General features: G+C 31.5%; 2 protein-coding genes across 5 annotated transcripts; one reads left to right on the top strand and one right to left on the bottom strand.

Moving 5' to 3' along the window:
* Positions 1-92: 92 nt before the first annotated feature.
* Positions 93-7,010, bottom strand: LOC134715807 (RIIa domain-containing protein 1-like). The gene is made up of 4 exons (XM_063578258.1): positions 6,795-7,010; positions 3,103-3,179; positions 1,401-1,447; positions 93-272 (listed from the first exon to the last, which is right to left on the bottom strand). Exons 1-4 carry the CDS (start codon positions 6,909-6,911, stop codon positions 175-177), a joined length of 339 nt encoding a protein of 112 aa, XP_063434328.1. The 5' UTR covers positions 6,912-7,010; the 3' UTR covers positions 93-174.
* A 2,878-nt stretch (positions 7,011-9,888) lies between these two features.
* Positions 9,889-22,336, top strand: LOC134715808 (uncharacterized). 4 transcript variants are annotated; one of them, XM_063578260.1, is made up of 4 exons: positions 9,889-10,001; positions 14,222-14,388; positions 19,107-19,497; positions 20,120-22,336. In XM_063578260.1, the coding sequence occupies exons 2-4, from the start codon at positions 14,253-14,255 to the stop codon at positions 20,571-20,573; spliced, it is 981 nt and encodes a 326-aa protein (XP_063434330.1). In that variant the 5' UTR covers positions 9,889-10,001; positions 14,222-14,252; the 3' UTR covers positions 20,574-22,336. The 4 variants fall into 4 exon arrangements, with proteins under 4 accessions (XP_063434330.1, XP_063434329.1, XP_063434332.1 ...); XM_063578259.1 differs by lacking the exon at positions 9,889-10,001 and adding an exon at positions 10,247-10,491; XM_063578262.1 differs by lacking the exon at positions 9,889-10,001 and adding an exon at positions 13,191-13,310.
* Positions 22,337-25,198: the final 2,862 nt, after the last annotated feature.

The raw sequence follows: 25,198 nt of genomic DNA on the forward strand, positions 1-25,198 counted from the left end.
AGATAATGAAATTTTGTGGGAATGTGATGAATACCGAATGGCTAATGTATAAAAGGCAGCAAGTAATTAATAGAAACTGAGATCGATATATATATATCTTAAAACAGTTTAATCTTTTATACAATATTCAACATTATACACAATGACAATAAATATGAAATAACAGCAGTTCCATTATATTTTCTGTAAAATTCTATTCTGTTTCATTCTAGCTTGTCTAATCTCTAATGTTTTCTGTAACTGTCCTGGTAATTCTGTATTTGTAAAATGATCTACAAAACAACATTAAAAAAATGAACAACCATATACATGCATCTTTGATTCCATAAATAAAATCTTAAAGAAAATCTACAGCAACTGAGTAGGGTACAATTACTAAGTAAATATGTTCTTGTATCCAATTTGTGTAGCAATCAGACTCATGTAGGGTTAAGATGAGGGCAAACCTACAAAAATGACACCATTCATGCAATGAAAAAGAGAGATATTAGTTTGACTTTGGTATGGGTTGATATAAATTTAAGGGGGCTCTATTTTTGTAAAAAAAAGTAATTAGGTGACTACAATGACACTGTCATATTCTTCTTATCTAAGGAACGGCATCAAAAGTTCAATGTTGGGATAAAAAAACTTTAATTTACGTAGTTTTTTTCACTGACCCGCCTCTGCCCCCCCTTTTTTTATCATCTTTTAATGTCATCCCTAAATGGCCTCTAAAAAATATCTGAATTTACTTCCTGAAATTTTAGTACTGACAATCAGTCACTTCAGACATACATGAAATAAATAGTTGAAATGTTAAATTGATCAATGATTATTACTTGAAAAGTTTTATTAGATTGAAATAGCCTATATACTGTAATTTTATATTTCCAATGTAAAAATAAGTAAGTTTTCTATTGTTTTCTGTCCCATTTAAATTTACTTTTCAATAAAAAAAAATAATCCTTTTTTAAATGACCCTATATTTGCTGTCATATGTTTTTTTGTGTGTTTTTCATGGTTTAGGGATGTTTAGGCTCAATTTATAAGCAAGATTATAATAATTTATATTTATAAATACATCTGTTAAAACAATCACCAAATAATACCTATAAATATCTAAATTAACAAAAATTAGTAAAGAGAATTTGAAATGATTTTCTTTTGAAATGACTTTCTTTAAAGTTGTCTACCACTTATATTAAGTATTTTAATATACAACTTGTTGATCACGTGATCGGAATGTGTACAAAATAATACCGGAAGTTTGAAAATTCAAAAACAATAGCGCTGATTTTTTATCAGATAGCGCTGCGGTCTGCCCAAATACCACAGCGGTAAATTAGGATAGCGCTGAACATCGCAGAGCTAAAACGGCCTGGGAAGAACACTGACAAATCATCTTTAAATTCGCTCACCTGCAGCAAAATCTCTTATGTTTTCAGGTCTTTCTTTTAATACTTCTCTGAATTACAAATATAAAAAGACATAGAAAATAATTACCGGTATGTAAATTGTACATGTTAAAAATGTATATATTGGTTTAGTTTGTGTACAGTGTTTCCTGTTATTGACAGACTATAAAGAAAAATATGAAATATAAAAAAGATGTGGTATGAATGCCAATGAGACAACCGTCCACAAAAGACCACAATGACACAGAAATCAACAACTAAAGGTCACCATACACCTTCAACAATGAGCAAAGCCCATACTGCATAGTCAGCTATAAAAGGCCCCGACATGACATGAACTTAGTATAGTCTGTCATTGAAATAGGTGTCGCTTTTTTTATAACTTACATTTAGGACTGATATTTTGTAGTATTATGTACATGCAGATGCCAACTAACAATATCTATCTTATTTTTAAAAGTGTACATGTATCTTAAAATGTTTAACTTACATGTAAAAAGTTAATTATAGTCACTGAAAATTAATGACCGTTAAAGACCACCAGCGACAAATTAATGATCAGTTGCCTCAGGTGGAGGCATTAAAAAGTTATCATCGTTTCTGAAGAAATCAAGAGGTCTATAAAATCTAAGGGTTGAGGAGTACCACACTTTAATGGACAGTTTTGTAGTTATCCCTATATATAGCTAGACGTTTATTTAGCAAATACAAAAAAGAATCATCCCAATTTATTCAAATAATCTACCAGCTTTATACATTTGCCTTGTTTGTATCGTAGCCATGGCATATAAACAATAATGAAGTTTCATAATGCCATGCTTCTATACATGTACCTCAAATTCCCCCCAACCTTTCACTATCCCTCAAATAGTGTAAATTTTCTACTGTCATATATTTTCCCATTTGAGTGGTTTTACACTAATAATTTTTGGGACCTTTATAGCTTGCTGTTCGTTGTGAGCCTAGACTCTGTGTTGAATGCCGTACCTTGACCTATAATGGTTTACTTTCATAAATTGTTACTTGGCTTGAGAGTTGTCTCATTGGCACTCATACGACATCTTCCTATATCTATATATGATGAAATATACATTCAATTGTTCCATACAAACTCAATTTACATAAACAGTCAGAGTCATTTTCAGGCACCACATATAATGTATACATTTTGTACATGTCATGTCTTCAAATTGTCATGATACAAAAGTAATGTATTTAATTCTTGAATCCCCTTTAATATATATGTAGATCTGTTTGTTTCATGAGGGTATATTTTTTCTTCTTTCTTTTGAATTAAGAACAAACTGTATCTGCTGGAAAGGGTTGCATTTTCTTATTTTACATTCTTGAAATGAATCTTCAAAGAAACAACACAGTTAACTGCTAGAGATATTGTAAAATATGTATATACAAGAAGCTTTGGTTTTGGGACAAAATTTTGTCATGTTATATGTAACATGTGTAACAAGGCATGCTTTTTAATTTTTGTTTTTACAAATTCTGCAAATTTTAAATTTTAAAGATATACAATGTATCTTCATTTGAAAAATTTCTCTTTTTTAAATTTGAAAAAAGATACATGTAATAATCAATTAAAATTAATATTACGTCTACAACCCTTTTAAAATTTTCCATCCATTTCATATTACAGGCAGATAGCAAAGAAGAGAGGGGTCACCAAAATTACTTGAACATCATCACATACCCAAGGAATCCTGATAATAAGCATTCTACTTCTGGGTGGTCTCTTAGGTATTTTTCATTTTCTACTCTGGTCTTTTTCTGCAATAGACAAAATTTATATTAATACATACATGTAACTGAATATATAAAAGTATAATGTCAGCCTCTGAAGCAGGTACCTAATAGAGTCTTGATTAGGGATTTCCTATTCAGAACTAAACTACTGTATTCTATACATGTGGTTTCATAATTTTGGTTGCATATTTTTGTATTCCTAGTTTTTTAAGTTATTCAAAACTCTTCAATTTCATCTTTTTTTACTTCAACTCTTAACTACATTTTGTACATGTATAACATAAACAATGTATTTTCTTTTATACATGTATATATCTAAATATTCTCTCCACAGTAAGTCAAAAGTCAAACACACCCTGGTTTCTAAGGTAAAATGCAATACAAATATGAAATGGATTATAGCTAAAAAAAAAAACTAGTTAATCAATAATTCAGTTGCAGGGGCGGATCCAGGAATTTGGAAAAGGGGGGCGAATTTTCCAAGAATGTCGAGCAGAGTGAGTGGAAAAATTTTGGGACCTTTTGGGGCTAAAAATATTTTGGGGCTAAAAATATAGAATAAGTGTAATATGCACTTTTAAAACTGTTCCTGGTGTTGGGCATATATATTTTGTAGTTGGTGTAAATGCTAGGGTTGGTTATTTTCGATGCTGTATTCTCCCTATTAATTGTCTAACATAAAATGATAGTACGGATCAAAAGCTATCTACTGATAAATTTGTTGTTGCACTTGTCAGTTAAAAATAGACATGGAAAATCATCGCTGGTTTGTTGTAAGTAATTAGTTATCATAACCTCACAGATTTCTTGTTAACAAGATATAAATTGCGCTATTTGATCTATTTTAAAATATGACCGACACGAGTTAGAAAACACAAAAAAGCAATTTTTATCCAAATGTTTGGTTAATATGTTTCTTCTCCCAACAAATTTATGAATGACGGCTGACAAATGGAGACATAAAGCCACACCCAGCAGGCAGGTTGCAGTCTGGTCTTTAATGGGTTTTACTTTGCATGAATTGGATTTTAGAACGCAGCATTGGCCACTTGCAGTGGGTTGCACTTATTTTTATTGCGTGAACTGATTATGCAAATACGCAGCTTATCTGGAGCTCTGACTTATCACCTATCATCCATGCCTTTCAGTGCATTCATTAAGACCCGGTACCTGGTACTTTTACCCGCCTACAGAAGCGTCTGGTACCGGCAGAAAAAATAAAAATACAAAAAAAAATAATGTGTAAAATTCTTTTGAAATCGTTCAAATCTAATTTCTTTCTTTCCTAAAATGAAAATCTGTGTGTACGCCGTTCAAGTGTATGTTTATAGGTGTCTTCGTCGAGGTCTGTGTTAAAGTGTAGATCTATCTTCTGCCAATTTAGGTACACCTCCAAAGTAAGGAGTAGTGATTGTTAAAAACCATGTGTCTGTATCTGTATCGTAAGAGCGCTTTAAAATGCGACGATTTAGCAGTTAAGCCTATCAATTTTGCACTTTAAAATATAAATGTGTCTCATCATAGCGTTTAAGGAGGTAGACCTAGGTTAAGGGAAATAACTCTTAAAATCATCAGTACGTTTGTGTCAACCATTTTCATAAATATATTCTAAGCTTCTATGTTACGTAGATTATTTTCAATCTGTTTCAGGTAAATGCTTAAAATACGTTGATGTAACTTCACTTTTACAAACACATAACTGATTCAAAGAGTTATCTCCCTGAACCAAGGTCTAACACCTTAAAAGACATCTCAGTTCCATTAGTGCTCAGGAAAATAATTCATTTGACCTTAAGTATAATGCAGTCTCTAACAAAAATAATGGGTGCATATATCAACCAATCAGGATTAGCTACACCATTAATTCTCACTAAAAGTTTTATTACTGCAAATTTGTTGATTAGTAAACAATGATATGACATCAAAAGCGCTATTTTGTGACTGAGTAGGGCTACTTTTATTAACGTTCTGAATTGAAGGGAGTAATTGGTGGTCTGACACCTAAAGGACAGGAGAGTCATTGTGTAGTCCCTATAGTGGTTAGCCCATCAGACAACCAACACAAAGGTTCCTGGTTTGATCCCCAGTCAGGGAGAAAATTTAAAGAACTGTATTTTTGGCTCTCCCTTGACACTATTAGCGAGTATGGTTTTGAGAAATGATGATAGTCCATCGCAAGGGAAAGATATTTGGCTGACCTGTGTTAAGAGCAAGCCATGCATCTTTTGCGCAAAAAAAGACACCCTATGTAGGCTTGTAGATTTGAAAAAAGAGCAGGCTAATCCGCCGAATTCTAGTCAAGTCGGCACCTGGTTAAATTGGCACTTGGTCAAATCGGCACCTAGTCAATTTTGGCACCTGGTTAAATCGGCACTTGATGTAGTCAATTCGGCACCCATGTTAAATTTGTTTAAAATATGTTGTGAACAAGATGTAACTTTGTACAAATTATAATTATAATTTATAATTTGTACAGGGTTTTTGTACAAGTTATAAGTTTTTGACACACATTTTCTTAAGGTGATACAAGTTTATCTTTAAAAATGTTCTAGTTCAATCTTTTAATTCAAATTTATAATATATACTTTAACCTAGCATTTCGTGCTATTATCCTTGTCCTCACAATGGAAATGAGGGTTCCTGAATGGTTTAAATTCTAATTTTAATTTTCTCCTGATACCACATATATCCATAAAAAGTCTTTTTGTGGTCTAATAAGGTTTTTGTATTAATTCTCACCATTAGATTGTATCACATAGATGTGAAAATATGCGAAACAAAAGCCGGTGTTACATTGTGTTTTCACTATGTGATTAAAGTTATTTTTGAAAGAAAATTTATCAAAACATCAGTCACATAATGTTGAGAAAACTTTCAATGATTAACTTTTGTATTTTTACTGCTTGATGCTTTTTAACATGTAATGCATTATCAAATCTAACTCCCAAAATAGATCATGATTGAATTTATACATTTTTAGAATTATTTATATATCTGGGACTAATATGCTATATATAGTATACTTAAATTACTAACTTAGCATAATAGTCCCTGTCCCATATATTATATCAAATATTATTGGATGCCGAATTGACTTTTAATAGGTGCCAATTTCACTAGATGCCAATTTAACCCTCTTGCTGCCGACCGTTTTTCAAAGTTGCATTTCATATGCCGGTAAATACGACAGCTCAATATCTGTGACGTAAAATGCCAAACAACGACGTCATTGAATATATGACGTCACGACATAATGACCGTTACATTTGGGAACCATCGAAGAAAAACATAACACAGTTTAATCTTCAATCTTTTAATTGAAAGAGATACAGCATTGATGAGAAGCTTGCATAAATTTAGCCATGGACATTAGTATCCCTCTGGCACTGCTGGTTTGGACATATGTGTCCCTCCGGCAGCAAGAGGGTTAACCAGGTGCCGATTTGACTTGTACCCAATCCGCTACAAGGCAGCACTCATAACAACAAAGTGGAAAAGGATTAATATAAGTTGCAATAACTTGTTTCCCAATCCACTATAAATACATATGTTTAAACTAATAGACGACAGGGATCCGACGACAGTGCTAAACATTATTTGTTTATCTCAATTTAATTTATTTTTTTTAAATATTAAAACCTTGAAATCATTCAGTTTCTGTTGTTGTTCTTTGCTAAGTGCCCCCAAGTCATCTCCACGACCTAAATCGTATGGTTCCATTCCATGGGGAGGCTTATGTTTCGGTTGTTCTGTCATTTTTCTTTTTGAAAAAAAAGTATGTTGTTGTTGTTGTTGTCCAGGGAGAAATTTGATGTAAGCGACACACCGCTTACGACCATGAAAAAAAATCCTGTATATCTAATACACCAGCAAGATATTTGTGAAAGGCAATCACTACAACGGACTCAAAAAAGAGACAGAATATGAGATTTGCCAAAGGATATCTTACTCACAAGTTGATGACAAAATAACAACGCCATAACAGTTGTTTTAAAAGATGTGAGATGCAGCATACTGGCATGGAAATTTAGCCGGCGCCGATGAAGTTCACCGTTAGCCATTTAGTCATTTTCAAAGTAAATCAAGCCAAGAAATCCTCGCCGGCTAAAAATTCCTCCTACGGCACCCATAAGTAGTTAAAGATTAGATTTCATTCAACAAATTGATTTCTGACCTTTATGTGCCTGTCGCTTTGAACACAGCCATATATCAAATGGTCAATATTAATCATCCACGTAATTTGCTCTATGGGGTGTTTGCAGAATTTAAACTGAGGCAATTTCTTGGCTTGGGAGAAAGGTAGAAAGACCATTCACGATGTGTTTTACATTCGTGTTTCTCCTTTAGTTAAATAAAAAATAACCTTTCAAAAGTAGAGTTCATTGATAAACATATTCCCTGTGGAACACGTCCCCCCTTTTTTGGGGGGCTCTCTATTTTCATCCCTCGAATTAAGCTTTCCAATCTAATTAGAATTAAAACCTTGCTTTCTAACCAATCTGTCCATGAACCGGACTAGTCCAAATAATTATGACGCCTTTCAAGACGTCATAATTATTTGGACTAGAATCGGACCGCCGGGCAACTTTCTTTATTGAATACGAAAATATACACATGCATGTTGTTTGCCTGGAGTATATGTCCGACTGAAAAGAAAGAAATAGCCGCTAACTCCAAGATACTATATTCCTGCATCACGTTATTTTTACCACGTGGAGCTTACATTAGAATAAATACCGAATATGGAAAGTGAAACTACAATTCAAAACATAAAGTCCGTAGGCATTAATAAGAAAAAAAAGGGTTTTTTGGCAAAGGGTGCCAGGGTCTCTGTGTTTAAAATAATACATGCAATATTTGCCACTGCCCCTTTTTTTGTTCTATGAATTCTAACCCTGAGTTTTCTATCTGTAACTATGATAGCCGCCGCGTATCTCACGGCTTTCAAGTATTAAAGTTTCATTCATTCTCTTTAATATGTTAACTTAAATAAGTAAATCAACCTATTAAATTTTAGGAAAACTGTCGACAAACTTCCGATCAGAAGATTATGATATCGTGACCTTCCAATGTTCCAGGAAAAGAGTTGTTAGCATGATTCATTATACATGTAGAAAAATAAAAATATGGACATGGTATATGGTAACCAATTGGACAACTACCCAACAGAGGTTGAAATTCATAGGGAAAAACAAATAAAAGGTATATTTTTGCAATTTGAAGTTTGTTTTAACGCGCAGATCAGCATGCGTAAAAGATGCAACAAATTCAAACTTTATTCAGGTCGGACGTGCAAGCAAAGTATACATTTTACAACACAAAAAAACCAACACGAAATCCTTCATATACATACGAAGGTAGGAGGCAAGATAGCAATTTGTTTACAACCAATTAAGTAAATATTTGAAGAGCTATGTTAACCATTTTATTTCAACAAGCAGAATTCATGTGAATTTTGATACACAACAGCAGCTTAGAAGCAGTAATTAATGGGACCCTAGCCATATATTTTGGTTCAATCCGGCATTGATGAAAGTGAAAAAGTAAAATAGGAATAAGCTTTTAGCAACTAGTTTGGTTTAATTTGTCAAAATAAGATAAGAAACATCACTGAAAAATTATTCACTTACATCTGTTTCAGAGTCATGTGAACTTCCATTTACCCCTTAAGCTAGCGATGGGTTACATATGAATTACTAGTATGCGTGTTTATTTATTAAAAGAAAAACATTTCAACATTGAAATATACACAAGGGTAAATTCGATCTACAAAACTCTTTCCCTTACAGGTAAAAACGATGACTAACATATTTTTAACCAATTATACTATGAATTCTAACAGACCTAGAAACATCGCATTGCACGAGTTGGCTATCTATTTATAACTATATCGATGTTTATATCGGTTCGGTATAACCCTCGTCAGTCTTCGGAGGTCACCTTGGGGTTTAATTGAAGACTCAATTTAATAAACAAGAAATACTGATACTGTTATCGGCCCCATGCATTATTGCTTAAAATTGCTTATTTTACACTTTTTATAATTTGGATATACGTTTTCTATGTGAAAATTTGATCTAAATCGGTGAATATGTAGTTGACAGCTTCTGCCCGTTTTGTATTTATACCTATTGCCATTTGAATTATATACAGCTCGTCGCATCATATAGTTTTATAATTTTTCTAATTTATCTTAACGTTGGTTAAGATGATAAACCGAATTGATCATTTACATAACTATGTTTAAATAGTAGATGCTTGAGACACAATCAATATATATGTACTCTCGGAAAAGATCCAGCCACTTAATGCATCAATTGTTCAATGAATATACGGGTACATCATAGCCTTCATTGCGCTGCATGGTCGACTCCTTATGAATACCTGCATAAAAGCCTAGTTTTATTCTAAATATACAGTATGTGAAAACCATACAAACTAAATATAAGGTTAAATAACGGGAATACAAAACGAAAATCTAACAGAAAAAGGAGAACAATAGTTGCTAATGGAATGTTTCGTAATACTATAAATCACGTCTCGTATGTCAAGAATATAATAGTTAGAAATATCGACATAAAGCTATAGTTACAAGTCTTAACAAACCAATACACAAATTGTGAAAAAATAACTAAAAGAAAATCAATGCGTTGAAAACTTGAACGGGTCACGAAATCTCAAACGCTCGTTTCACCTTTATGATTCAAAAGACAAGTTTCCTAATCAATAAACCTTAAAGTATTTAAACTTGAGAGAAATCTAAGTAATACTGCGTATTGATGTTCTTAAAACTAAATGCTAATTTCCTTAAGTAAAGTAAAACGGAATATAACCAACTTTAAAATGGTGAGTTTTAGACTTTAAATGTTTCTTTCTATATACAAAAGGTTTACCAATTATATTTATTGAGAACTATTAAGGTGTTTCTTATTAAGTTTAAACGGATATTTTCTCAATTCATTTTAAAAAACTTGCAACTTAACTTTCTCTTAATCATTAAATCCCTTGAGTAGACGGTAAGCTATGTGTTTCCTTAATACGGCCAATAGAAAACAAATATTTACTTAGCAAATATACGAACTTTCTTTTACGTTCCATACGTCAAATAACCTGTTATTAATGAGGCTCTTAGACTAAATTCTTAAATATAAACTTTTTATCGAGATATAACTCATTCAATATGCAGAGTTGAAACTTTATAATGTGAATAAGGTTTAAATATGTAAATCACATAGACGTTTAGTGTGTCTGAAATGAAGTATCCAAACTATGGAAGTGCAAGTGCATGTGGCTCACGAGAAAAGAATTACACGGGACTTGGGGACAAATGTTTGCTGTAAGTTGATATTTTATTTTTTGAACACATTTCTTACGTAACTCATATATAGATATGCATGTGCATGTCAATAGAGCAACAATATAAACAACATAAAGACGTATAGTGCGTTTGATTTCCTATTGGAAATATTGAAGATCTTACAGCATTATATATACTGTTTGTCAACTCAAATTTTCAAGTCCATGTTTGGCTAATAAGAGTTTACTCTTGATACTTTCCACGATACCACAAAGGGTAACTTAAACTGGTCAATTCTTTCAGTTAGACATAAAAAGTAAAAAGTTTGCTTAAATGATATTGATGAAAGAAGCGGTTCAATCTAGTGGTTGCTTTTGGTATGTAAGCTCGTGCTTAGCTATATTTAGAGATATGTAATAAAAAAAACATTGATAAATGTAATATTTTCTACAACTGAATTTGTATTATTTGTGTTCAACATCGCTGTCAGAATACCAGTACTGTAGTTATTCTTGGAAAGTCTGTTAATGAAAATCTTGTACTCTCGTATTTATGGGATACAATCACTCTCGTATTTATGGGATACAATCCCAAACCGGCACAGCAAAATGTATCCAATACAAGGGAAAAAAACAGATTGAATTCCATGCATTTTAAAAAATATGCATTTATTCCTTTCGGCTTTTTTTCTATTATGATTGTACTTTGTATGACAGTTTGACGCTTTGCAGAACTTTTTATGATTTTAACAAACATTAGGACTGTTTACAGTAAAAGTAGATAAGAGTCTTATGTTACTAGTATGTGTTCCGTCCCATGTTACTAGTGCGTGTTCTGTCCCATCTTACTAGTATGTGCTCCGTCCCATGTTACTAGTATGTGTTCTGTCCCATCTTACTAGTATGTGTTCTGTCCCATGTTACTAATATGTGTTCTGTTCCCTGTTACTAGTATGTGTTCTGTCCCCTGTTACTGGTATGTGTTCCGTTGACAATACAACAACAGCAAAAGCAACTATACTTGTCCAAATATATTAAAATAATAAAAAACAAGAATGTGTCCAAAGTACACGGATGCCCCACTCGCACTGTCCTTTTGCATGTTCCATGGACCGTGAAATTGGGTAATAATCTAATTTGACATTAAAATTAGAAAGATTATACTATAGGGAACATATGTACTAAGTTTCAAGTTGATTGGACTTCAATTTCATCAAAAACTACCTTGACCAAAAACTTTAACCTGAACGAACGGACGCACAGACGAACGAACGCAGCCACAGACCAGAAAACATAATGCCCCTCTTCTATCGTAGATGGGGCATAAAAAAACCAATGAGGGACATCATACCACATTACGCCAACTGATTTATAGATAAGAAAGCATTAAAGACAAACAGATTGAAAATTGTCGTGTTACCATGCCTCAATTCAATGTTATAATGGATACAAGCGACGTTGCTTTATTTGATAGCACTTTAAATGGCTAGTTTAAAAGTATAAAAATCTTAATTGCTTTCAATACATTTTCCTATAAATCTCGTCAGACTTAAAAGTAAGACTAGTGTTTGTTTTACACTCTACAGTAGACTTTGTTGGTCGTCTTTTAAAATGAAAAAGCACGACTCGCATTAAAGCAATATATATTATAACTCAATTTTTGAAACTTAAATTATTTAATGTAGGAGAACAAAATTGACCTTTGAAAAATAGCTATACAGTACTTTTTACAACAACAAAAAAGGTCTATAATATACGATTCCAGACATTTCCGTTTAAATAGTTATTCTATTGTGGTCAACGATCAATATTCTTTTAACAACCTGGTATAAACCTGAAAACGTTTTTCAGAGACTGAACAGAAAGAAACTATCACGCTTACTACTCGTGTTGTCTGAGACTTTGAGGGTCAATTATATGGAAGACTATTTGTGCCTAATCTACATTACATTTAATTGTAAATTTGTAAATATCAAACATGATGTTGATATCGAAATTATATACTGAGGAGTTTCAAAGATTGTTTCCAATATTCTTTTAAAAAAAAGAAAATGAAACAAACTTTGTGAAATAACAGATATAGGCTTAATAACGACCAAGCATTTCCGATGAGCAGTTTCAACGTCTTTAACTCAGGTTAAAACGTGGCATGTTTAGTAAAGACGGGTTTTGCTGGTTAATGTGTTTGGTCTTTCTCAATATATTTGATTTCAACTTTCAAATTAAAGTTGATACAGAACAAAACGTTGTGTTCGGGTAAAACTAGTTCATTTTACGTTCAATTATAGATTCCCCATTTCCATTCTCAAATTTAATGAAGAAATAAGGAAAAAACGTTGAAATATCAAAAGTAAAAGTACATATAGTAACGGTGATGGGTTCACCTAAAAAAACATGCTTGTCAAGTTATGCAACAAATAATTTTAAATATAAACACTAGTTTTTCAATAGTAAATTAATCAAGCTGAATGCATTCATTTAAGACATAACAGTGACTCAACAAATGTTTTACTGTTTTCTTATGTATTTAATTTTTATATCGATATCTATTTACGCGGTTGTCAATAGATAGGTCTTAGGGGCAAGGCTTGAATGGTACACTTTACACCGATAACGAATAGATATGTATTGTTTGGGGGTAATTTAAAACGGCTTTAAAAACCTTTGCTTGACACAATAATAAAATGTTAATTTCACCCAAAATTTAAAATCGTTTTAAATATTGTTTACTTATGTGATCTTGAAAAAGGCAAATTGCTGAAATTAAAGTTTTACAAATGAAAATCACAGGGTGAATGTGACTTAGTTTATCACTAGAAATCAATCAAATGGCGGAGAAATCATTGTAAAAAATTTGACGTATGTCGATTACATGTTTTGTTTAGATTTTAATAATCCTTGGGACAATTACTTCCGAATATTTCTGTGTATTATAATAGTTCAGTTTTTAGTTTAAACTAGTCATTTCAAAGGATACATTTTAACCTTTCAGTAAGTTTTTAATAATAATAATAATAATAATAATAATAATAATAATAATAATAATAATAATAATAATAATAATAATAATAATAAATTAATATGAACGTTTGCTTATGAATTTTTATGATACAGTAAATTTTAGAAAAAAATTAAGGAGTTTTAGAAGAGGGCGCAGCAGCGAAATGAATTCATATTCCATTAAAGATAAAAAAATAAAATAAAAAAAAATCTATTTTTCTTCTTCTTTAGTAATCATCATTCTACTACAGTATCCAGGATCCTCCTATAGACATTTTGATATTTCAATTTCGACTAATAGATATTGGAATTCACGTTCGTACTAAAAAGGTGATTACAAAGGAATGAAAAAAAAATAGTTTTTTTTTATATTTAATGGAATAAACTAATAAAACTTGTCTGAATCAAAACGTAAGGTTGTAGAATACCATGATTTCCTAAGAATTCACAGACCTGAAACCAAAAAACATAATCAATTATTAAAAATTAGAATCAGAAAGCCAAAAAAAATTAGTTTTCTCGATGTTGTATATTACATTTATTATAAAATTAAGAAAGGAAATGGGGAATGTGTCAAAGCGACAACAACCCGACCATAGGGCAGACAACAGCCGAAGGCCACCAATGGGTCTTCAATGTAGGGAGAAACTCCCGCACTCGTAGGCATCCTTCAGCTGGTATACAAAACCTGAGTTAGAAACAAAAGTTTATGGTTTTATTCAATACAAAGTAACTTATTAAATGAACGCTTTACGCTTTACCTTTTTTAGATGCAGTGAATATTTCTGTTGCCATGACAATATGCTGTGGCAAAATCTTGATGGAAGGATGACATCCCCTCGGCCACAGTCAAGACGGTCGAAATCGTCCAGAGAAATTTATCATCCTGCTATCAAAGATCTAAGTGAACAAGCAGGGCTTACAGCACAATCATTATGTATGTACAGCATATGATTTAGATATAAACTAAAACTTTCTAGAAAAAAAATATACTCGCAACATATTATTATGTTCTTCCCTCTAGTTGTGAGATTCAAATATCAATGTAAAAGAGGAATATTGTCTCATTTTCATCTAAATCTAGAAATGCTAAAAAATATTTCCCTTGCGAAAATTAGTCACTTTCGCGTTACATTATGTTGTAGTACGCATTTTGGAGCATTCAATTTTCTAGAAAAAAATGTTCAAAGAAATTTTTAAAAAGTGAAATAACAAAAATACTGAACTCTGAGGAAAATTCAAAAGGCAAAAAGTCCCTAATCAAATTGCAAAATCAAATGATAAAACAAACCTATTCCTGACTTAAAACAGACATTCTCAAGTGTAGAAAATCGTGGATTGATTGTAAAAAGGATACCATTTAATACGCCAGACGCGCGTTTCGTCTTCATAAGACCCATCAGTGACGCTCAGTTCAATATGTCTATAAAGCCAAACAAAGTTGAAGAGCATTGAGGAACCTGTTTTTATAGCGCTAAACTTCTCACTTGTTTGACAAGTGCGTCAAATTCCATTATATTTATGACGATGCGTGATCAAAACAGACATAATAGGCATAAAATCATGAGAGTATAAAGTTACTCAAATTCATCATGATTGCTAACTGTTTAAATTACAACAATTAAGCTACTTTTACAAATACATATGACAACAACATTGCATTCACTTGGTGGATATTTATTGGCCATATTTATTTCCCCGAGGGTATCACCAGCCCAGTAGTCAGCACTTCTGTGTAGACTTGAGTTATCATAATTGATATGTTTATAATAATAAATTATAAAACACTAAGGCTTTTCTACCTCTAGAATATATTACTTTAGCTGTATTTGGCAAAACCTTTAGGAATTTTTGGTCCTCAATGCTCTTCAACTTCGTACTTTATTTGGCCTTTCAAACATTTTTTATTCGAGCGTCACTGATAAGTCTTTTGTAGACAAAACGCGCGCGCGTAAGTGTCAAAGTTGAATCCTGGTATCTATGATGACTTTATTTTCAAGACAGTTAAACCAGGGCCGTGGACAGTTTATCATAAAAAAATATAAATGTGAAAATCAAACAATAGTGAAAAAAACAATATAGAACTCTAGACAGAGTAAAACGAACCCCGTCAAAACTGAAGATGAATTCATGTGCTCAACAGAAGTGGAAGCCGTCCCCAATCCGTCGTGGTTCATATCGTATACTTGAAAGTGGACAAACATCTCATGTAATGCATACACCATTCATCATATGCTTTCAAAATCAGATCTAGGAGTTAAAGGAAGATTGATCATTGATAAAGTTTCAGGCCAAAAACTGCCATTTAGACCAATCAATTGATGTGATAATTGATAATTGAAATTGATAATTGATAGACTATTTGGACTGTGCAGAAAATATAAAAGATTTAAGAGCGAAATATTCCTTCTTGATTCCATTTAGTCAGAACGTCATTTTACCCAGCTATAAATCTTGGTGTTCATTCTATCAGGACAAATAAAAACTACATATTTTTAAGCTTCATAGAAACACATATTATATAAATGTATCACACGAGTGCATACAAAACATTCATGAAAGTGGCATTTGAAGAAGCATTACTGATTGAAAGAATCAGCTCCTTGACCAAAATCTCCAACAATAAGCATAGCGCATGAAACTTCTAGGTTTTGGTGTTCTCAAAAGTCCAAAACGAGTTTCCACAATCCCCGTTTCCTTTCACAATTTTATTCAAGCACATTTGCTTTCTAGCATATCCACTGCTGGAACATATACAACAATTATTAAATCGACAAACATTATTATACAATTGTTTAAAGAAATCGTTGATAATACTTGCTAAATTTGTTCACAATTATGAAATAATAAGGTTTGTTAAATAACTGTACCATATATCGAGTATTGCTCTACAAAATAGTAAATATGTTATTATGATCTTGGGTTGATCTTATTTTTGTATTGGAGATCGTTAAATGGTCTGCAGATAATTTTAATTGATAATTATCATGCTATACTTAATGATCACAATTTTCAAACTTTGTTTTCTTTGTATTTAAAGAACGATTTTGTTCAACATTCGTGACATATTATTCTACCTTCCATTAGTTGGGTAATAACTCGGCCATATTTTATCTTCGTTTGACCATAGATGAAACCGTTAAAAATATGTTTGTAGGAAAAATCCGGTGCTTTCTTTGAAAGCTATTTGTATCAGGTACCCGACATTTCGCTTGGTGGTGAAAACCAACTTATTTACTTTTTTTTTATTCTGGAACAAGTGGGACTAAGTTGATTTTGTAAATTATGTTGTATGGGGGCTGAGTTTTGAATCCGATTCACATTTGCCTATCGACTGAGTTAAATAATATGAAATAGACAACGTATTTCTTGTTGCCATGGACCTTTTTATGATATATGCACAGAGGATTCTTTAAAAAATAAATCAATCAATAGCAAGTGTGTTTTTTAATTAATGAGAAAATAGGATACATTCTTTGGAAAGGTGTATTTTTGTTTAAATTTTTTTCTAAAATACAATTTACCAAATAACCTTATTTGTTGATTTCCCTTGGGTTTATTTCGAAGATACCCAATTAAAACGTACGCTTTAAATTTGAATTACAGTGGAGCTATTTCTAGTCACCGTGTATCTCCAACCCGTCTTTTTAAAATACGTTCTGATAGTATAAATTAAAATCACAAATATACTGAACTGCAAGAAAATTCAAAAAGAAAAGTCCCTAATGAAATGAAAAAAATAAAAGGTCAAATACATCAAACGAATTAATGACAATTGTCATATTCCTTACTTGGTACAGACGTTTTCTTATGTGGAAAATGGTGGATTGAATTTGGTTTTATAGTTAGCTAAACCTCTCACTTGTATGACAGTCACATCAAATTCCATGAAATTGACAACAATGCGTGAACATAACAAACAGACATAATAAGTAAAAATGTCAAACATTATACAACAGCCAACATAATATTGTGTTATAAACTTAATCACTCAATAAACAAACAGATTTGTAACAATAAGTACAAAATGGCATATAGACCAAGAATATTGGTATGTGTGGGTGCTTTTAAGGTACCGAATTAAATCGTTGTAACTACTTGCCAAGTTTCTTCACAATTATAATAGAATTATAAGATTTGTTAAATAACTTTACCATATATCGAGTACTTCTCAGATGAGTACTATATCGGAAATGATTTTTTTTTCGTTTGGCAATAGATGAAATCGTTTAATAAATTTTAGTAGGAAAATGCTTCGTTTGTTTAGCTTCTGCTTCTTTGTGAAGCTATGTGTATCTTGTACCTATCATGTACTTGGTGCTTCTTTTTCAAGCTAATGTTTTATCTGGTACCTGACGTTTTGGTTGGTGGTGAACAAACTTATTTAATATATTCTTTTGGAACTAATAGGGAGTTGATTTTGTAAATTATCTTGCGCGTTCTCGAAGACTGTATGCGTTTGTTTATTGTTCAGTAAAACATACTTCGTCAATTCATTTCGAAGTTGTAGGAGACTGAGTTTTGAATCCGATTCACATTTGCCTATAATTTATTTCAAGAAGACTGAGTTCAATCATATAGAATAGACAGCCTCTTTCTTGTTGCCTGGAAACTTTTCAAATGTATGCGCAGAAGATTCCGTAACAAATTAATCAGTATCAGGTCATTTTATTAATGAGAAAATAGTATACAATAAACAGTGCAAATAGAACCAATAAAACTTTACTATAAATTTTCCATTTGTTTCGTTGGTTGAATTAGTCTTATGCTTGATTTTATCAGTTTGTTTAAGGACTCCTCCCTTTTTGAATTTTGAAAAGACATAATTTTATTTATTCTTTTTTCTATTATAAAATTAACCAAAGAACTTCATTTGTTGATTTGCCTTGGTTTTTCCCCTCTTGAAGATACCTTATACCCTTATGAAAGTACGCTTTAAATTAAAATTACATATAGGCTATTTCGAGCCATGCACCTTGTATTTCCAACCGACCCTTTCAGATTGTGTTTTGATATTATTTGTGGTAATAAGATTTGATGCATTTTCAAATAATGGTTATTGTTTGTTACATGTTCCGGTTTGTACTTGTTGATGTTTAATGTGGTTCTCTAGGACTAACGTGTTGTTCACGATCAGTATCAAGCTTTTGAAAGTCTTACATTTGATTTTATCAGTATTTTTATGGACTCCTCCCTTTTTGAAATTTCCTTGGAAGGTGTATTTTGTTTATAGTAACTTTAAAAAATGTACCAATCTTACCCCATATTAAGCCTTGAACAGACTTGAAATATTTACCACTTTATAATATTTACACGATGTAGCTAAGCACTCATACAAACTAAAAATCAGCAGTCAGAATGCACCAAAAAAGATATAACAAATTGTTCACAATAGATATGCAAATGATATTGGTAAAACACACATCTTACAAAGCTTAAAAAAATACCGGCAAACTAATTAAGTTTTCAAACAGACCTTGTATGCAAACACCAACAATTTAAATGTGTACTTTTGTTTATCTTTTGTTGATATCTTTATTTAGATAAGACGCTAATCACATTTAAAGACACAAGATTTGGGTTTTATTCATGTTACATTTTAATATTACAATATTATTGTTTTGAATTACTGTACCAAAGTATAATTTTGTATAGGTGTTGAAGAGGTAGGTCAGACGTCCCCGCCATATTATGTCAACGGTGATGCGTCAGTTACCAGTAGTCACGACTGTGCTTCAAATGGCCATGATTTGACCATTATTCCTCCGGAACCAGCAAGACTTTCCACTGCTTCGCCATTCTGTAATTCTAAGAAATTACCAGCGCTGTATGAAAATTCGTATAGCTCTTATAGACAACGTGTTGTGATGTCTGGGATACGCCTGAAATTGCTGAACACAAGTAGACGACCTCACAGCACGGAGCCTACTGGCATAATTGCCCCATCAATACCATACAGCTGTGCAAATGATCCAAATGGAAATGTTAGTTTTATCATTAAAAATACGAATTCGCAAATTGAAGACCAGGAACCAAAAGAGAAAAGGTTAGTTTTTTTTCGAACCTTGCTTTTTTATCTACAGAATTCCTAATTTTGCAAAGCAAATTCAGTTTATTAAACTAGAAGTATATTTGACGAAAGAACCCCATTGTAACACTCCAACTGTAAACTAGTTGATACACAAAAATTTAATGACCTAAACAAAAGTTTATTTTAACGAACTGCGTCTGTGATTATCAAAATGGCAAGGCTTAAAAAAGGAAACAGTAAAGATAACATTGGCAATCGATGACTGTTCCTATTTAATTTACACAATTTTGGTTTTATTTTGCCTTTCAATTCCGTTTTATACCATTTCCAACTGTTTGATTCGAACGCCACTGGTGATTGTTATGTACAGGAAACGTGCACCTGGCCTACTAAATGCTTTGGTGCAACCATTCAACTTTAAAAGCGATGGGAGCAGTTATTGGAATCAGAATATTTCTTCAGGAAAAAAACCTTGAAGCTAAACGGCCGTTCCATTAGCTTTGTAACTACTCTTATTAGTCTGTTATATACAAAAGATGATAAATAATTGATTAGTCAACTAATTAGATTAGGAAAATGAAATATTTTTTTAAAATCAAAATTGTAGTTTATAAAATCTGTATAATTTTTATTCCAGGAAGATTCCACATTACAACAACAAAACTAGATTCAAAAGTCATTCTGGTACACTGTTATCTGACGGTAATCAGGTTCATATGAACGTTTTTCATCAGCATCTTGTCAACATACATCCACTTAAAAGACAAGAAACCTCTTTATGGTTATCCAATGGCTTTAAAGTTCAAAGTTTCAAATCAAAGGGCAAACGATCACAAACTTATATCAAACCGAACACTGCAGAAGGACATTTTCGAAATAGAAGAAGCGCAAATGGGAAATTGTGTCGCGAGTTTAGTAGTCTACATTTAAAACCTGAAGTTGAACGACAGCGAGAACTTGAAATGGTTTTAAATGACAGTTTAAAACAATCAACAGATTTAGGAGATGTAACTATTTCACCATTACAAATACAAGGTGGACTTACTGGACCGAGTAGATTGGCTGCTGATTTTAATTTGCAGAAAGGTTGAAGTACCTTGTTCTTATTTAGGAAATACTTTTTTGTTTTTGTTTGTTTCTGCTAATATAGTCAGGCAAGAATCAATCTTACGTATCATTGAGAAAACAATCTACAGCTAAAAATATCGTATCAACAAGATTTAAATAGAAAAAGTTGAAAAAGTTTATTGTACATTTCGACTTGTGAAGAACCTGTTACACATTCTAAAAATAAATCAAAATGTTTTCAAACTATGCAAGTAAAAACAGAAATAAATTATTTGACACGAATGCATATTCACATGCATTCTAGAAAGTTTTGTTTTGAGATATTAAAATGAGACCAGTTAAGCATTAGCAATGAACTTTTTTTCCAGTATTATTTTCATATTACAAGTAGTCATAGTCACTGTTAATGTATTACTAAAACGTAAACATGCATGTAGAAATGTATATATGTTAGACTATTTATTTTTTTCGGAGTAGGCATTGGAACACAGTTTCATGAAATCATTTGGCCATTTGCATGATTTTATTTTGATCATTAACTGGATAGATTTTTGGACATTTAAAAAATGGCTTCGTAACATATTAATCGGCTTTGTTTTTAATCAATTGACTATATATAGAGTGTTTTCGGCAAACAATAACTTCAGGTCGATTGTTTATCTAATTTACTTTATAACGATTAAATGTAAATAGACAATGTCGTAATGCGCAAAAATGTACACAAGCAAAAAATGGTTTAAAATAAATAAATTAAAAATACGTCAATCAAATTCTTATTAAATGTTAAAAAAAAATATGCATGCGTGAGGTACAAAAGTGTACTGAGAATATTAAATAGTTCTCCTTATTAAACTATCAATGCATAATTGATTTTGAAACTATCGATTTGGTATTACGACTAACTTGTTTTACTTTTTCATTACTTTTTATCAAGATAATGTATTGATTACCGACAATTCAAGGGTGTATAGGTTCAAACAGACTAGCTCCTACCAGTTTCAATTCGCAATTACCGTTATTTGATCTTAAGAATTAAAAAGTAAATTTAATATATGGAAGATTCATCTATACAAACTTAAAAAAGACATCTCTGGAGGTTACAGTGTTAATTAAATATAATGAAGAGTGAAGCCGGTAATGATAAACCGAAATAAAATTACGTGGACATTTATCGATAGTTGTAAAAAAGTTCATGTTGATATAAACTGATTCAAAATACTGACACAATCCTATTAAGTTTTTGCGTAACTTTTCATGCTCAAGTATTTTTATAACATTTGCCGTATAAATTTAGTATTTCCAACGACAGAATATTAATAATGATATTATTTTCTCAAAAAGTAAAAATAAATATTTCATATCTATTTTTTTCTAGCATTTTTCATATCATATCAATTTTAGCTCTTTGTCTAGATCTATTTTGATTTTTGTCAAATTGTCAAATGAAAACTCAAGAACCACTGTACAACTATTTTAAGTAACAACTACGCTAACAAATAATTCATTCTTCGGGCGTTAAAAAATCGTATTGAGGTATTAATCATTGGTGCATTCGTGTAAGCTTTGCTTTGACTTTTAAAGGGAATTAGTGCTGTACATATTAATTTAGAACAATATAGAAACTATTTCGGAAATTGAATTGTAGTGTTACTGCGAAACAGAAATATTTTACAATTACAAATCAAAAAAAAATTGCAACATTTTATTCGGAAGTGGTAATATTGTTAATAATGTATTACATTTACAGTAAGCTAACATGAACAATTTAATACGGTTATTATTTTACAAACTAATGAATGCTTCAGTTCCGATATTGCAAGATTATACAATTTGTTTCTTCAATCAATTTCATTCATGAAATACATCATGTAATAGTTTATGATATCATGAAATAAAACCATAACGATTGTAATTCTAGAAATTTGTTGTAAAAAATCTAACTGCATATTTTTACCAAGATAACGTTGTGTCCCTCCCCCTCCAAAATAAAAAAAACCCATACACGAGTCTAAATTGAAAACTACGTTCAAACCTATTATTTCGTTAGATAAAACCGCAATTATTATACGTGTGCATGTAAAACAAATTTCGTTGTAGAAGGGTCGAAATACAGCACAAACAACATTTTCCAAAAGACCAAAAAAGTTAAAAAGTATATTTAAACAAAACACATATATATTCTAATGCTTTATAACGTTTAATCACATTTTCAGCACCCATTACACTACATCAGACCCCCGCCCCATTTCTTAGCTTGGGATCGTGTTTCTCAATCTAGTTTTCAATGATGTGTTTTGTTACTATTGTTTATCTCTTGGTCTTTTTATATGTTTAGGCATGTAGTTGTCAGTGAATGTTCTACTTATGAGTTTGACCCTTTTGGTCTCTTTCGCCTATCTTTATGACACATGGTGCTTCTTCAGTAATGCTTGAGGTGTTACAGAGAATCAATATTTCAATTAGAGTGCACTGAAATACAGAGGTGATCAAGATCATGACTTACCTACATATCTTATAATCCGTTTACCTGTAGTCTTTGGAATAATTTAACGAACGATATTTGAAATATGTATGAATAAAACAGTATGAATAGTTCTTAGTAAGGCATTTATCCCTTTTCTGGAAATCTGTATGTCAACTAAAAAATAACATGACGCTCGCTTTATGATATATAACAGTTTAACTACTTTCAAGGAGGCTCGAGGGAACAAAAAATAAGCAAAATTTGTATCATTACAAATTTTATTTATTACACATTTAGTTGTTACTCGATATGATATGGTACAAGAATGAACCAAAAAATCAACTCGTTTTGGTCATTGAAAAAAGCTCCCAATTAGCTCTTTTTGGTAAAATCAAAAATGTAATCTTATGGCATTATAAATTAAATAACTTTTTTTAACTCTTCAGTGACCTATATTTTTTATTATTTTTTTTTCAAATAAACTGTACTTAATCTAAACTATTGTAAAATTTCAGCGATTTCTGAAATTTAGTTTTTTTTATTTCGATATTACCTTTTTTCTCCTATAAGGAGAAACAGTACCTCAACAAAAATGCATGCTTCTTTCGCAGATAGATTGTGAGCTTAAATGAAGGTGATCCCCATATTTTTATTTTATTTTGCTGTTAAGTATAGGTTAAAGTTTATTTATAGAATAAAATAGCGAAATCCTATATTTAAATAAATAATGATTTATATCCGCGAGCCCCCTTAAATGGATAAGAATAAACAAAACAAAAACAAAATTTAAGGTAATTCACAAAGGATAAGTCCTTAAAATGGATAAAATAAAACGTTAATTATCAATTGTGGATAGACCCATTCTAGAGGTAAACATGAATTAGATGTGGATACTTAAACATTCAAAAGATCTTATAGAGTACATACAATCTAAGAATATTTCATCTTGCATTAATATTAAAACATTCTCCTTTTCTACTTATTGCACAAGTATTACCCATTCCAAACTAAAAGGAAAATTGAAAGAGTTTCATCAATATAATGACCAACGTAGAAACCGGGAGAGATAAGTCGTACTTTCTTCAAAATTCATTCAGATTATTACAAAATTTCATGAAACAAACATTATCAAGACATTTTGTCATTTCTTGATTGATAAATTAAGGCAGCAGTAGTATACTGCTGTTCAACGGTCATATACATCGATTAAGCGAAAACAAATATGGGTTACCAACTAAAAAATTGTTACGTTTCGAGGACGTGTTTTTAAACATACAAACGTTATTCCCATGGTAATCAACTGTACTTCTCCTCTTTGATGACTTTCCTATATGCATATGAGGCTGAATTTAAACAAACCTTTTTTGGAAGAAACAGAAGAAGTTAGCAGTATTCTTTAGCTTCACTTTCTGTTATAAAGATGATGTCTCGCTCAATAATTCTTAATTTGATGACTGTGTTGAACGCATCTATCATCGAACTTTATACCAAGGATGAAACATATACAGTTAGGTCTGCCGCATACCTATGCCTGTAATTCAGTGGTTGTCGTTTGTTTATGTGTAACATATTTGTTTTTCGTTCATTTTTTGTACATAAAAAGGCTTAGTTTTCTCATTTGAATTATTTTACAATGTCATTTCGGGTTCTTTTATCGCTGACTATGCGGTAGGGGCTTTGCTCATTGTTGAAGGCCTTACGGTGACCTATAATTGTTAATGTCTGTGTCGTTGGCAATCATACCATATTTTATTTTTTATACGTAAAAGTCGCAGTTGCATCTTTGTGCTATCATCAAGAATTGCGCCAAAAAATCGTTAAGGACACCTTACTGATATATATTTATTTCATATTTTGAGAGAAAAAAAACCCACCACATACACATTACACAAACGGGAACATATCAGCAAATCAGAATACGGGAAGACATCATATCAATAGCAATTCAGTTATCAAGATGTTGATTATATAAAAAGTTATCTTTTACAAGAAAGTTCACATACACTTGTTTTATAGTCATACCAGGCCCTTCAAGTATATAAAACATATTCAACTTTTTTTTTTAAATTTCAAGTTTCACATGATTTATAACACATATGCAACACTTTTTAAACAATCAGTTCAACAAGAGTTCTCAATTTAATTGACTCTTTTAAAAAGGAACATACATTTGGTACCATTGAA

The sequence above is a fragment of the Mytilus trossulus genome, chromosome 4 (assembly GCF_036588685.1).
Source record: "Mytilus trossulus isolate FHL-02 chromosome 4, PNRI_Mtr1.1.1.hap1, whole genome shotgun sequence".
NCBI lineage: Eukaryota > Metazoa > Mollusca > Bivalvia > Mytilida > Mytilidae > Mytilus > Mytilus trossulus.

What these genes read in the sequence shown, in the direction of transcription:
- LOC134715807 (XM_063578258.1), bottom strand. Translation starts at nt 6,911, where the DNA reads ATGACAGAACAACCGAAACATAAGCCTCCCCATGGAATGGAACCATAC. An exon ending in AGAAACTGAATGATTTCAAG is followed by an intron (nt 3,180 to 6,794) that starts GTTTTAATATTT and finishes TGTCTATTGCAG; the next exon opens with AAAAAGACCAGAGTAGAAAA. An exon ending in TTATTATCAGGATTCCTTGG is followed by an intron (nt 1,448 to 3,102) that starts GTATGTGATGAT and finishes TTTGTAATTCAG; the next exon opens with AGAAGTATTAAAAGAAAGAC.
- LOC134715808 (XM_063578259.1), top strand. Translation starts at nt 10,409, where the DNA reads ATGAAGTATCCAAACTATGGAAGTGCAAGTGCATGTGGCTCACGAGAA. An exon ending in CTTGGGGACAAATGTTTGCT is followed by an intron (nt 10,492 to 14,221) that starts GTAAGTTGATAT and finishes TACCTTTTTTAG; the next exon opens with ATGCAGTGAATATTTCTGTT. An exon ending in CAGGAACCAAAAGAGAAAAG is followed by an intron (nt 19,498 to 20,119) that starts GTTAGTTTTTTT and finishes TTTTTATTCCAG; the next exon opens with GAAGATTCCACATTACAACA.